Raw genomic sequence first — 15,939 nt, 5'->3', positions numbered from 1 at the left:
ATGTATAATTGCATTTGTAACTCGGCCCTTGTGACCACCCTGGAACTCTTCGTTGACGGGTGGTCGTTATATTTGCGGCTCGCACCGCGTCGTGCTTTATTTCTCACAACGGCTGGCGGCTCAACCTTAAACAGTACAAGTAAACACTGGCGTGAGACAACAGAAAGATTAAAGGCCGGTGTTGTGTCCTTACTGGTTTCCACACTAACTGGTAGCTGTAGGATATGATCTGCGCATGTTCTGTTACGCATGAGCTGTCCGTGGTACTGAAACAACAATCGCCGTTAATGTGAGGATTCTGTCTGATGTTGTTCTGTTCCTTAACATCTTATCTACTGATTGGGTTCATCTGTAGTCGGCACTTTGTGCAATAAAATTATTTATTGTGCCGAGCGATAGAGCCGATACGCATGTTTTGTCTTTAGGGCTACTGTTGTATTGTGTACAGCCTTTATAGAGCTCTGTTGGGAGAGCTTGCGTAAGGAAGCGCATTGCATTCACTGGATTAAAAAAAAATAGACACCTTTTCTCGTAATTACGAGATCCTGATCTCATAATTACGAGATCCTCGTAAGATAAAGAAAAAGGAAACGTCTGTAAATCCTCTCTCAGTGGCAATGATGGCGCTATCGCAGTTAATCTGCTACTACTACCTTCTCGGTTTGAGATACTGGGAAATACTGATGGTATTAATATTAGTATGTCAACACTGCGTAACAAAAAAAAGTCCTGTATTAATAAATACTTATTATCAAGCATAAAAAAGAGGGAAAAAGTATCATCATGCACTAGTATAGGCTACTGTTCTCTGAACCATGCACGGTTCACATTTATTAACATAATTATTATTATTGATTATTAATCATAATCATAACTAATGCCGGCGGGTGAGCCTGATGTCTGGGAAGGCCACATGTTATACAGAGCGCTGGGCAGAAGTTGACCGGGCGAAGCCCGGTCACGGGTGCTGCTGATCGCTTCTGAAGTAAGCTACTTTCATGTTGTTTATCTCATCACCATGGCAACGCAGTAGCTGCATCATAATAAATCCCTGGAATATGGGGGAAGCTTGCTCGCGATCGCAGCTCCTTTGATGAGAACGCGCACAGAGCACAAAGCTCAGAACCGGACAATGCTCGGCTGATGCTTAATGAACTGTATGTCCAAGCGCATAAAATTACTCAAAAAGCATCCTTATTCATGAGACAGGTCCGCATGGCTACTTAATATTCAGTTTGTACATTACAGCTGATGCGTAATGAACTGTATGTCCAAGAGCGAACTGGGAACTGGCTGTGAGCGTCGCACTTTAGTATTACTATTTTTAAGTAGCTGAAATTATTTTAATTATCCCTTTCACCCTTGCTATCATTAAATATCATCAAGAAAATAAAAACGGGCTTGAAAATGATAGAAATATCCTGACAGCTCTGTGGGGGCTTGGAGTTCATCTATAAGTTCTGCTTTCACAACCCCGTATGAAGCTGAGACTCTGTGTAACAGCTGAACTGTTATAGGCGTACACGCGTTACACACACACACAGGCGTCCACTACGTTCGCTCGTGGCACTTTTCACCCGTCACCCATGTTATCTGGTGTACTCGCAATACGCGTGTCTGTAAGCACGCCTATTAATCAGACTTTATGCTGGCACAGGCGACGTGTTTTAGGCGTTTAAGTATAGTGTGCTGGCATAAAATACCCCTGATACACACGCACACGCACACGCACACACACGCACACACACACACACACACACACACACACACACATTATTCTTCCCCTGAAGGTGTCTTGCAGTACATGTTGAAGGACAGGCTACTACCAGTTATCTAATGTTAAAAAACTACACAGCATGTTTCCTCAAGGACAAATATATATATATATATCTACACTGTAAAGAAATAAATATTTTGTCAGAAAAGGTTCCCCTCCAATAATAGTAAACAGCGTAAGTTTTATTTTTTTTAATTTTTAATTTTTTACAAATATATATATATATATATATATATTACTTTTGATTTAAAGTTTTACTGTAAGAAAACAGAAGTGACTTAAATTTACATCCAGCAACATGTGTATTTATTACACATATAATTCACTGTAATTTAACATTCAAAGCCATTAAGGAATTGAATAAAATTGTAATTCTGTATTTAATATGTAAATTTATATATACGTTTGTTTGTTTTTTACTTTAAGTGTTTTCAAAAAAACAGAAAGTTGTATTTTTACATAATTATATTTACTATAATTTAATTTAATTTCGGCAAGTTTTGCTGCCAGACATTTCAACGTTTTTTTTTACATTAAATTTAAAGTTTTACAGTCAGAAACAGAACATTTTCTTTTTTTTACATTCAGCAATATGATGTGTATTTTTTGTATTTTTTCCATAGTATTTACTGTAATTTATATCTATATATATATATATATATATATATATATAATTTTATTTTTTTTACAGTGAACATTGATTCAGTAGAAATGTCATGTTTCAGCAGACTCTTTTTGTGATGATACTACTATAGTGATTTGTGCATTAAATTCTCAGCTGGAGGGCGACTGCTTTGAGCTGTTATTAGGACGTAGCTGCTGCTACTTGTTGGAGAAGTTAAGTGGTATTTATCCTCATTCTGATTGAATATACAGAAGGTTTGCAATTAAAGAGCATACTGGCCCAAATGAGAATAAACATCACTTATACTTTAATGGCTAGCATGTGTAACATGTTCACTCCCACCCATTAGTTGGAACACCAACACGCTGCTGAGCCAGAGAAGCTCGGCCGTGCATCGGGTTGTAATTAGTCCCTGTGTTATTTTTGATAACTGTACTGGACAGATCAGATAATTGCTCATTGATGTGTTGTAATTTAACAATTTTCTTGCAATTTTCTCTCGTGTCCGCAAACACCGGAATTTACTGGCGGCATTCAGCATTGGCGACTACACAGAAATAAAGGACATGAATAATATAATAATGAGAGGAAGAGACAAAAAAAAATTCCCCAAACCCAACATGTCCTGATAAGCACCGCCTCGTGTCATAAAGATCTTGATCTGCTGGTTTATGCATTTGTTTTGGAAGCAAGTGAAAGAAAATCTTCTTATATGTATCTTTTTGTGGCTATAAGATTAATAACTATAACATGAGGATGGTGACACAAAGTTAACATTGTTTAACCCATCAACGTACATTCATGTATTGATGTGAAACCATGTTATTTATTTATTTCATGAATAAAAAATACATATTACATGCCTGTCTTGGTGGAAGAGGGCCAATGCAGGATCACTTTTGAATCCTTTCAAATCTCACAATTCACTCCATCTGTTATATGACCGATCAAGGTTGACTCATGTTTTTACTGCCTCTTTAAGCTTTTTTTCTCCTCTGTGGTAAATTGCTTGATTTCCCTTAAGCCATAACCACAGAATATAATGTCACAAATAAAACTCTCTGCAGAAAAGTCTCCTCCTGCTTCTTACAAATCGCTAAAATAAATAAAAGGCATAACTTGTTTCGTCTGATTTTTGCAGTGAATCAGGTGAACCAGGTACAGGCATTAAGAATAAGTATATAGAAACAGCTTCTCACTGCTGCTCTCATTTGCTTATATATAGGCCATCAGTCTCAATGTACCCCTTGTAGTTGCTTTAAACGGCACTAATGTCTATTCAGACTTGTGTTTTTGGGACTTCTTTATTCTTTCTGTAGAAGTATTCAGATCTCTTAATTCAGTAAAATTGCTAATACAACACAGTGAAATTACTCCACTACAAGTAAAAGTCCTGCATTCAAAACTTACTGAAGGAAAAGTACAAAAGTATCGGCATCAAAATGTACTTAAAGTATCAAAAGTAAAAGTACTTGTTGTAGAAATCACAATACAACACTGTCAACTTGCATCAGAAATAGGGCGTAGTATAATTTCTGTAAATCAAGGAATAGTACAAAACTAGAAAACACAGTTTTTTTTCATGTAAAATCAAAAAGAAGAAATACCATATTGTCACAAGGACACAATTACCCTAAAAATAAAGGGACTACTTAGTCTAAATTACAGTTTTTGCTGATATTTACATTTAAATTTACAGTAGAAAACCAACTCACTGTATTTTTTATGATGAAGTTAATCCACAACTGCCGGTATTTTACAGTAAATAAAACAGATTTTTTTTTTCTGCATTACAGTGAATGCAGAATGGACCCACTCAGATTGTTTTATATATTATAAATATATTATTCAATATGTATTTATTATTATATATATATATATATATATATTTATTATTGATGCATTTATGTATGCAGCATTTTATTGTTGTCAAGGTAGGGCTCATTTTAACTTCTTAATATAGTGTTATGAGGTTTAATTTCTTTAAATGTGAAATCATTTTAAATGTATCATGTTTTTTATGCTAAATCCAGTAAACCAGTAAAGACCTAAAAAGTAACTAAAAGATGTCAGCTAAATGTAGTGGAGTAAAAAAGTAAGACGTAGTAGAGTAGAAGTAAAAAGTTACATAAAATGGAAATACTCAGATAAAGTACAAGTACCTCAAGATTGTACTTAAATAGAGTCCTTGAGTAAATGTACTTAGTTACATTTTACCACTGAACTCAGGATATTAAAAACAATTAAAAACAGTCAAGGCAGTACTCAACGCTGCCTGAAAAAGTGGCTGAGGTGGCAAAACACGCTTGATGTTTTACCCATAATGCAAGAGGCCTGTTGAGTCAAAACAAAAAGAGTCGTATTCGACCACCAAAACTCTCCCAACAGGAGCAGAGATGATTATTTCCCTCCACTGCTGGATTAATACAGACACGGCGGTGTGTCTGCTGATTGCCCCGGGTCACTGTGTCTTTTTGAGATCCTGAATGAGCTCTAATCATAATCCACAAATATGAGCCAGTGGAAATGTAACACACAGACATTCTCCCTGAGCTGTGCACCGGTGGCGGTAATCTGTTGACTGGACAGTCATCCCGCTGTGAGGCGGATAGAGAAATAGACTGAAGTTACTGCTGCCGGGCACCCACTGATGCTGAGGTTAGATATAAGCCTCCCCCACCTCAAATCTCTCCCCACCACCACCACCACCACCTCGCATGTATTTGTGTGTACGTGTGTGTTTGTGTATTCCCTCCAGGTCTGTGTGTGTGATAAGCCGTAGCCTGGAGGCTCTCTCCTCAGCTCTTATCGCCCTGACAGACGTTACCCCTGCGTGGCCGCGGTCCTCACAGTCTCACTGAGGGGGCAACCGCGGAGCTTTTTCCTCTGATTTCTGGATGTCTCTATCAGATTTTTTCAGCTTTGTTTCTGATTGTCAGCTATGCAGAGATAGAGCACATGTCTTATTTTCCTGCTTCTCATTTTTTAGGGGATGGACTCCATTGGAAAGTCACTTCACTGTGGAAATAAAACTGCATCCATCCATCCATCCATCCATCTACATACGCTTATCCGGGGCCGGGTCGCGGGAAATCAGGCTAAGCAGGGCATTCCAGGCGTCCCTCTAACCAGCCACAACGTCCAGCTCCTCCTGGGGGACCCCGAGGCATTCCCAGGCCAGACGAGAGATATAATCCCTCCACTGTGTTCTGGGTCTTCCCCGGGGCCTCCTACCAGTCAGACTTGCCCAGTACACCTCTAACGGGAGGCACTCACCAGCCCAAACCACCTCAGCTGGCTCCTTTTGACGCAAAGGAGCAGCGGCTCTACTCCGAGCTCCCTCCGGATGTCTGAGCTCCTCCCCCTATCTCTAAGGCTGAGCCCAGCCACCCTACGGAGGAAGCTCATTTAAGCCGTTTGTATTCGCGATCTTGTTCTTTTGGTCACTACCCAAAGTTCATGACCATAGTTGAGGGTTGGAACATAGATGGACCGCTAAATCGAGAGCTTTGCCTTCTGGCTCAGCTCCTTCTTCACCACAACGGTCCGGTACAACGCCCGCATCACTGCTGACGCTGCACCAAACCGCCTGTCCATCTCACGCTCCGTTCTACCCTCACTCGTGAACAAAACCCCGAAATACTTAAACTCTGTTGTTTGAGGCAGCACCTCTCTCCCCACCCAATAAAACTCATCTGGTTGTTTCTGACGCAGTTTGGATTCACCCGAGCTGTCTGAGTGAAACAGCTGATAAGAGATCCGCCATAACACAGACTGAAATAATATGTCCAAACCATGGAAATTAAATTTGTTATTAATAAAAGTATATAAAAATTCTGATATTTTTCAATTACAAATCTCTCATAGAAAGAGATAAATCAATAACTTTGTCCTCGAACTTTTTAACCATCTGCACCTCATCCTCTCCTATCAGCTAAAATCTGTTTACCAATAAACACAGTGTTCCTTCCCCCTCACACTCTCACTCCATGCTGGCGGCTCTATTTTACTCATTTTCAAGAATTTGCCACAGCTCAGGATATTTATAAACCATCCCTCCCTGTGGTATGTTTCACCACAAAATCCAACACAAGACACAAGTTATTACGGCTTCTCCTCGAGTCCTGTAAATTCAGTTATCATTTTTAGGCGGATCTTCTTATGGAGCAACACGTTTGCTAATAACCACACACAGACTCAGCACGCTGTGGTGCAGTGAAGCTCTGACAACACTGTTTGTTTTTGAACAAGCCTCCACTTTGATCAATCACAGCTGAATGGGAGCAAGGCAAACACAGGTAGGGATGATAATAATAATAATCATAAAAATAATAATAATAATAATCATAAGGCAGAAACAGCAAGGCTTCAACTTTTTGCCAAATTATTACAAAAAACAAATACCACACCACTACTTGATCTAATGAGGAGCTGCAGACAAATTAAAGCAAACAGCATTTTTATAATCAGGGAACACAACCACAGTTTGTCATCTCAGTGGATTTCTATAATTTTTATAAATAAACCGTGGATTCTATTTGCTGTATTATCCAAAAATTGAGCCAAGAATAAACCTCACTGCACGCCCATACCTCCCACATCCACGAGTTGTTGAGCAGGAGGTCACGTTTCTGCTTTTTTTCCTGCATTTCGCTCAATCGGATGCTACAGTTTTGTGGCCTTGGGCCAGAACTGGAGGAAACTAAATCAGCTCCATCAAGACGTGAAGATTAGATGGGATGTGACTGGTAGTCTAAACAGGCGGCAATTTCCTGTCTGTAACTGTAGCAACACATCATATATACAGGAAGCCCCAATAAGCTGCAGAGACATGGTAGTTAGCTCTGGCTTCAGGTCTGTATTTTATATATGTGTGTGTGTGTGTGTGTGTGTGTGTGTGTGTGTGTGTGTGTGTGTGTGTGTGTAACAAAGATTGAGTGAGAAAAAAATCTTATATAGGTGACTCAACATGTACACTACCACTCAAAAAATTTGGGGTCAGAAATGTCATTATTTCTTAAAGAAAAGCACTTTTTTTTAATTAAAAAGCACCATTAAAAAAAAATTGAATTACAGACATACAGTGTAGACATTGTTAATGTCGTGAATGACTATTAAAGCTGTAAGTTTCTTATGAAATATCTATTATATATTGTCATGTGTTCCAGTGGCCAGTGGGTTAATCCACGTTTATAGTGTTGAAAGGCTCATTGATCATTAAAACACCTGAGCATTATGTTAGCACAGCTGAAAAACTGCTGATTTGAGAAGCAATAAAATGATCCTTACTCAGGCTAGTTGAGTATCTAGAGGTAAAGTTGAGATTTCTACAGGTTCAAACGATTATTTCTGCCCTTGTCAATGTCTTTACTATATTTTCGATTCATTCTGTAACTCATTTCATGAATAAAACAGTTTGTTTCCACTTAAAACAACAGAGAAATTTTCTGGGTGAGCACAAACTTTTGAGCGCTAGTGTATGTATTAGCAGAACTGTAGGTCCCTGTATAAACAGTGATACTATATAAACCTGCACACTACATACATTCAGTACTAAATTCTGATGACTTTGAGGTTTGAGGTCTCAGTGTAAGCATATAAAACACATGTAACACAATTTCTGCATGCTATGAAATATGTGAGCAGTGACACATGACATGGTCCTGATGTAAGAAAAATGAAAATAGGTAGCCAGGAGGAAACGCCATGTATGTAAGATTGAAATATTTTATTTGTCACATGCTGATGGGATATGTGTAGGACTAGTTCACCAGGCAACACGCTTCTTGAATACTTCTCTATTATCTATTTTTTTGTTTGCTTGTTTTAAATCAGTTGAAGTCAGAGTTCAGGTTCATGCTATTTCTTAACACAGCATCAAGCATGTATTGTTGTTATGGCAATCTGCAATTTAATATACAGCATACTGCAGCAGTGGTGGCTCTTCTTCAAATGACGCCTCCAACACTATTAGAGGTCAGAGCAGGTCACTTTCATACAGCGAGGTCAAGTTTCAAAGAATATTCTCGCTAAAATGAAACGGCTACCACAGGGACTAAAATCACCACATATGAATAAAATTGGGCTCATTGAATCCGCAAGAGTCTCAGCTCTCCAGTCATTATTCAATTTCAACTGTTCAGGGACCCCAGTATGCAGAAATATTCAAATATGCGATTTAAGAACAGGAGCAAATAACACATTTATACTGCAGGAGAAAAGCTGCATGGTTTTTGGCTCAGTGGAGCCTCTTTAGAGACGCCATCGCTGAACTGTTGCACAGATCTTGGTTGAGGTCACATTACTTTAAGGGACACATGCCAGCCAATCAACAAGCTAATCTTTTCATTTGTCAAATCAAAACTTGGCAGAGGAAGAGTTCTATTTGACTAATATTTAGAATATATTATAGTATAATACAACTATCCACTATCAGTAAAGCCCATCTGTGTGTATCAGCTTACAGTACGTGTGTTTCATTAAGCCTGTACGGAGGTTGGAACAGGGTTTATGTCAGAGAGAGTCAGTGCCAGCGTTTCCCCTCAATCTGATTATTTTATGTACAGAGCTGCATGGTCCAATTTGTCCGTGTGTGCATGTGTGAAACATTGTGTGTGTATGCACGTGTGTGTCTGCAAAGTGCCTTTCCGGTGGAAAGCTATCTCGCTTGCCGCAGGCAATCCAGGAAATGCTTCTCCACTGGTCCCCTCAGATGTGACTGTGTGTATGTATGTGTGTGTGAGTGTGTGTGTGTATTTGAACGGCAACAACAGCCCCCAGCCCCGTGCCAGCTGGACTCCCCATGAAAGGGCTGGATGTATGGGGGGGAGGATGGAGTGATAGGTGGAGGGGTAGAGGACAGAGGGGGTCACAGCCTCCTGCCAGTTCGCTCTTTCAAACTGGACCCGAAGTCATGAGAGTTTTTAGATGACTTTCCTGCCTCTCTTCTCCTGCTGTTACCTCTGTTTGTGCCTCTCCATCGCTCTCCACCCCCCCAAACACTTGGCTTTATCTCAGTTTTCAGCCCTTCTGCAATATCTCGTCTTTTTTTTCCTGCTGCCCACCCCACCGCGCCTCGTATCCCCTCCCATCCTCCACTCCAATAGTTTTTTTTCTGCCAACATCCTCTCCCCCTCTCCCCCTTCTCTCTGTGCACGGTGTGCTGGGCAGATCCAGCTGGCACCACGGCAACCAATCAAGCCATGCATAGCTGGCATCATGTGCATGTGAACGGATGGGAGTTGAGGGGCAGGGTGTGTGTGTGTGTGTGTATGTGTGTGTGTGTGTGTGTGTGTGTGTGCGTGCATGTGTGCGTGTGTGCGTGCGTGCATGCGTGCGTGTGTGTGTGTGGAGGTTAAGGGGGCTGCTGTACACATTTCACACTCGTCAGCAAAAACACTTAAGAAAGAAATCTCTAGCTGTCTTACAGTAGTGTTTACTCCTGAGAGCTCAGGATACATGAGAGAGAAATGGACTGTGTGTGTGTGTGTGTGTGTGTGTGTGTGTGAGCGTGTGTGTGTGTGTTTCCTAAAATGCCTCCATGTGCCATCCGAGCTCTTCCTTCAGCTCTTCTTTATCCCTCTTCCTCCCTCCCCACTTCCTTCCTCTCCACTCTAGTCTCTTCTTCCTCCTGTCTCACCTCACCTCTCCTTCCCCTTTTCTTTTCTCTTTTTTCTTCCCTTCATGCAACAACCCCTCATCTTTTCCTCCTTTAAGTCGTGGCCCCGGTGGAGGCTGAGGAGAAGTCATGACACGTGACGGCTGTTTGACGGCAGCAGAAAAGCCAGACAGCACTGCGCTTTCATCTACCATTTAACAGAACAGAGAGGAGCTGTTAGCAGTTCTCAGCAGGGAAATTAGCGGGGTGTGTTGGGCCTGTGTACACAAAGTGCCGGGGTATTAACTGTTACATTATTGAGAGCCGGGGCCTTGCATGCCTGACAGTTTAGATCTCACGCTGAGAGCTGGATTCTATCACTAGTGGCAAGCGGTATACTCTTGATGGTTCTTCTTCAGGAAACACAGATGTTAGCTGAACAAAAGCAGGATCGCTCTGATCCAAAGACATGCTATGGTTCTGGTTTTACCGAGGGAAGGGTGTAAAAGCAAGATGTCAAACCAGTGGAACTTGTGTCAGAGAAACCTTTAGAAAACGGCTCTCTATGATGAAGTCAATGCACTCCAGAATAAAAAAAGCTGTAATCGAATATAGTCACAACGAGAGACCATCCTACGATGATCCACACCAGCTGCAACAACAAATCGGGGCTGCCACTAATATTTCATACCCTTCTTCTACCAGCTCCCTTGCTTAGACCACACCCATCTTCAATCTCAACTACGCACCTGTAAAGTAGGGGTCTGCTTTAAGGGCCCAAAAAACATCTTGATTATTACAATTTATATTTAATTTCCGATAACGATAATCTGACGATATCCTTTAAAATGTGATTTCTTTACCCAAAAAAAGCTGTTAAAATTCTCCTTACCTCGTCTTATCAGGACATCTATGGATGGACACAATGTTTCAGAACAACAGCTCTTGTTTATTTCCATTAAACTTAAGCATTCAATAGACGCCCAGTTAAACTACCATGTAGAGATGTTAAATGGGTAAACATTCAGGTCCTCTCTCCTGAGGTAAATTGTGCAGCATAAAAGCATGAGCAAATAAGTGACACATTATCATTTCTCAATATTGTTAACAAAGTGACTTTCCTGCACCTCTCCTCTACCGTCTATGCGCCTTTCATTTGTTTTCTTTTTGACATATTATATACACTAGACAATGTAAAGTTGCACATCATCAAAACAACGTTAACAACATTATCATAGACGATATATATCGCCCACTTCTACTGAAAAGTTTCCTGACTGCATCTTGCATGATGATGATGCTATCAAGTTGACAAAGTCTGTGCACATTAAGACACACAAATAAACACTTGGTAAAATACTCTAAAACAGCTTCTGTGGTAGTTCTTGCAGGTAGCTGTCTCCATGCAATCATTACAATCATTACAAAACTATACCAGCCACACACTTTCACGACTGCTAACAAATTCTTAGAATAGCACCTTACAGCCGCACAATGGCATACCGAGGTGTGATTATATGCATTTTGTCTGCTACCTCACAGAAGATAACCAAGTTGATATTATCAGCCTGCATGGTAGAAAGGTCAGACGAGGCCAAGCCGTAATGGTCTCCTTTCTCAACCAAAGCTGTGTCTTTTGCTAAACTAATTGGCTCAATACATGCATGGTACTGCAGGTGACTACAGAGCAGGCACCATTTCCGAATATCTTGCTGTGTTTAGCTCTAAGTACTGTCTCAGGACTAGGAGTTTTCCATTACTGAATCACTGGGAGGCTTTTCTTATGAACCAGCTGCAGGAACTGCAATGTATCAAGGTCCATCAAGTAAGTGGTGCGCTGTCAGCGGTAAAAACAACAGGTATGACAGTTTCAGGGCTATTTCATCAGCAGATAATTAGCTAGTGAGATAAAAAAAAAGAAGCAACATGCACTTGTTGCTGTTTGTGCAAATTTGTCAAATATGTTACCAAGGTGAACAACCTTTACGTTGCCGTGCTGTCATATGGAAAACTATCACAACTCTGCTGATGCTCATCATTATATGGAGTTTAGTTCAGCGGCTCATTTGCTGAATTAATTCAGTTTCTTTTCATTTTCTGCTCCAGCCTGAAATATCATCTGAGACATCCAGGCAGTATAAGATGTGATCCATTCGTTCAGAGGGTTCACTGGCTTAACTGCTGGCGTGTGCTTTAATTAGTAACTCACATCTTGCAGGATGAAACATTTAGCCGTGTATATCATCGTTTTTTTTTTAGAAAGGTGAATCTACAGTGTAACACTGTAGTCGTTCTGTGATTCACTACCAGTGGCAGACCGGCCATCTGGAGTGTTGGGAGTTTTCCTGGTAGGCTGCCTTCAGATTCTGGCCCAATGCAAAAGAGAAAGATTGTAAATCGTCATCAGGCTGAGTGTTGTGATAACTGGCCCGGGGGAGAGAGCTCATTTCCAGAGAGGCTCTCATTAAAGGTCATGATTCACCTGCTGTTCCAGTTTATTTAATGTTTGTTTGCAAATGCTGACATGGTTTTGAGACGACTAATGTTAATACTTTATATGACAGGGGTCCTAAAAACAATAGATAGATCATCACTTGACTCTATGACCCATTAGAGACCCTGCCCTCTGCCTGTATTTTCTCATTCCGTTTCATTTCGATGCATTTTTGACATTTCTAGACATAATCCTTTGGGCGGGAAGCTACAAAAAGCACATTGCTGAAAAAATGCACATAAAGCGAGGCAAATTATCAAGCTGACACTCGAAAACAAGAGTGAATCTGGGATTTGATTTCACTTCCACTGAGTCGGGGCCAAGTTTGAATCTTTAAATATCCTGCATAAAGTGTCTTTGAGCCTTTTTAAGTTTATTTTTATAGGGACGGACCTCAAAGCATTTACAATTCACTGATGTACATGCTTGTGCAAGGTTGAAGCGTTTCTTCTCAGAAGGGCTAATTATCTGACCCTATGTTGCAGTGGTTAAGGCTTTTAACTAGAATCGAGGTTTGAAGTTCAAGGCTCACCTGCGGATACAAAAATTAATATTCCTAAATTTAAATGATGAGCAAGTCTAATACAAAAGCTGTCCATTGTCCAACAGTCTAAAACCTTGACACTGACTCGAATTAGGCATACAAATTCATCAACGCCACATTTGCAAAACTCATATTTTGAAGCTTGTATTATTGCTGAAACAATAAGACAAAGTGAGGATTCCTACAATGATAAACAGGAAGAAGGTCACATCTTCCTAAAATAACCAGTCCTCCTTATGAGTCAAGTAATGTCCTTGAGCAAAACACTAATTCCCCGTGTACTCGTGGGAAGTCACTCTGGATGAGTGCGTCGGCTAAAACAGTAAACAAAACAGTATGGAGAGGCTGCCATCTTTGTTCTCTCAGCCCACACCTTCCCCGGCTTAGCGCTCTGGCACTAACCTTCTATAAATTGTTAAACGTGTTAAACTGAGAGATTAAATGACTACGCTACTTTATACCCATCCAGTTATTTCACTGAGGTGGAACACAAGCAAACCGTGAAACACCAAGGACACATTTAGCACAGCGGAGGATGGATCACAAAGTCTGGGCTTGATCTCAGGTACTTGGAAAGATAAAAAATGTGCAAGTCCTCAAAGTGCTCAAAGAATGTGTGAGTGAGTAATGTGTGGAGATTTTTACATGTGTCTGTAAAGGATTTCAGTGTGTGAAGCTTTTGTGCGTGTGTGTGTGTGTGTGTGTGTGCTAGAAGGGGAAAGAGTACCCTCCCTGATACTTTGAGTCAGTCACATTGCTACGCTTCCAGCAAGAACAGTAGCAGCTTAGCCACTTCTGAACCTCCCACACATCCCTCCCAACACACTGCCTGGCTACAAAGCATCTTTGTTCTCAGAGGAGACAATTCAAATCTCCAGCTCCGATTTCCCACGGATTTTCTAATTGTAGCGTTCTCTCTCCGTCTTTTGGCAAGAGAAGAAGTTGTTCTTTTTTAAATTTGGTTTTGTTGTAAGCTCAGCATGGTGATTATTTCAACTAATTCCTCAAAAAAGAGTTGCAGAAGAAGCAAGGAAAGCATTTTGACCAGTCAAGCAGGCAGCGTGGAGTGCAACACTGCACGAACACACACATGGTGATAAAAAAAAGAGTCTGTAACAGGTTTCGAAACTGCCCGTTGATGTGCAGTGAGGCATTTCAGCATGCCCAAAGTATTCTTGGGTTTGTGTGTGCGTGCATGTAATTACAGGTGTGTGTCGGTGTGCCGGATCAATGTATGAAAGCGTCAGAGGGCAGAGGGAAAGAAAACATCCGGACGAACACCGTGGCAACAGCAGCCGAATTACCAGGCTAGCAAACGTCAAAAGTCAAGACCCAGCAGAAAGATCAAGACTGCATGCAGAAACAACTGTCAACCTCTGAGACAGGAGGGGAGAGTCAAAGGCGAAAGGGAGAGAAAACTTAAAAGAGGAAAAATAGACCTTTTGTACTAAGGAGGTGTTAGTTGTTATGCAAAAAAAGAAAGAAATAGATGCAAAGAAGGGGGAAACAAGAAAGAAGAGAAAGAAAAACAAACCTGGGCAAACTGGCTCACACCAACTTGAACCCCTTAGAAGAATTTAAAAACCCTGCAACAATCCCAACACCACGGCGTCCACTGCAGGGCCAGAGCGCTGCAACAAGGGCCCATTCTCAGACTCATAAACCACCATTCACATTTAATTTACGTCCAGCAGAGCTACAGTTTCCCGGTCGCAGCGTAGCCATATAGATCCCAGTTTCAAGAGAGTGGTTTTCGATTTGAAGTTATAAACATTTCGAGTTGGCCCTTGTCTTGCAATTTGGCCCTGCTGTGGGGAAAGGGTCAATCAAAAGCCTCTTTCGCGCTTTGCTGAAAGCCAGCCAGCAAGGAGGAAGAGACGAAAAAAATCCAATGTGAAGATTGAGAGAGACCAGCATCCCTGCAGCTCTCAGATCAGCCCTGATCCCAGCATGTGTGTGTGTCAGAGAGATTTATGTTTCTGTGCATGCATGTGTGCAAGTGTATCTGTATGTCTGAGGAGGATGTGGCCTGTAAGGGCATGCACACATCTGATCCGACTGTGTGCACGTACACCTGTGCACAGGGTAATGTATGAAGTTCGAGGAGGAAGCTAGCTACGGTGTGTTTATGTGTGTGTGCAGGCAGTGATGGCATGCTGTTTGAGAAAATTGTCCCGTTGTGTCTGATGGGATATTATGCTGTGTCTCCTGTGTGTTCATCAGATCTGCAGGTAAATATACATGCAGCTGTACTGTACTCTTTGTTGTGTGCATCCCTTTCCACACATGTGCAGCAAGTGTGTGTGTGTGTGTGTGTGTGTGTTTGTGTGGTTTGATGGACTCACCGATGACGATGGTGGTGATCTGGTGCCTGCTGGCCCCGTGCTTGTTCTTGACCTCGCAGATAAAAGTGGTGTTGACGGCGTCGTCCACCTTCCTCACCATCAGCTTGTTGCCGTCCACAATCACCGTGTCCGGCAGATTACCAGACGCCCTGCAGAGAAGGTAGCGGGAGGAAAAGGAGGGAAGGAAATAGGAAAGGAGAAATGAGTGTTAACAAAAGAAAACAGAAGAGAAAGGACAGAGGGAGGAAAGCAAAAGGAGACCATATGTTTGGAGATTTGGATGAAATAAGTAGAAGAGAACCAAAAGACAAATCGGGGGCGGGGGGTAAGAAGAAACCGAAAACGATGGCGAAAGAAAGATAGAGAGATGAGAAAGAAGGAAAAAAGAGACAGTTTGTGACTGCGATATTCAAAGAAAGCATTAATGTGAGCAGAATCACAGACATGTGAACAGCCGCTCTGTCTCCCTGCTCAATATTCATCAAAAAAGACACAGACAACACAGCACGCCATCTGTCCATCAGGATGAGATGTGAGGAACATTTGTGCTTATCAAA

General features: G+C 41.2%; 1 protein-coding gene across 2 annotated transcripts in view; it reads right to left on the bottom strand.

Annotated features, from left to right (window-relative positions):
- pvrl2l (PVR cell adhesion molecule related 2 like) overlaps positions 1–15,939 on the bottom strand; it is a 369,773-nt gene that overhangs the window by 182,127 nt on the left and 171,707 nt on the right. For both annotated transcript variants that reach the window (XM_059350685.1, XM_059350684.1), the window contains exon 6: positions 15,383–15,531. In XM_059350685.1, the coding sequence (XP_059206668.1) occupies positions 15,383–15,531 (149 nt within the window). The remainder of the gene's footprint in view (positions 1–15,382; positions 15,532–15,939) is intronic.

This window comes from Centropristis striata, chromosome 14, assembly GCF_030273125.1.
Source record: "Centropristis striata isolate RG_2023a ecotype Rhode Island chromosome 14, C.striata_1.0, whole genome shotgun sequence".
NCBI lineage: Eukaryota > Metazoa > Chordata > Actinopteri > Perciformes > Serranidae > Centropristis > Centropristis striata.
This window is presented reverse-complemented; position numbering and strand designations above follow the sequence as displayed.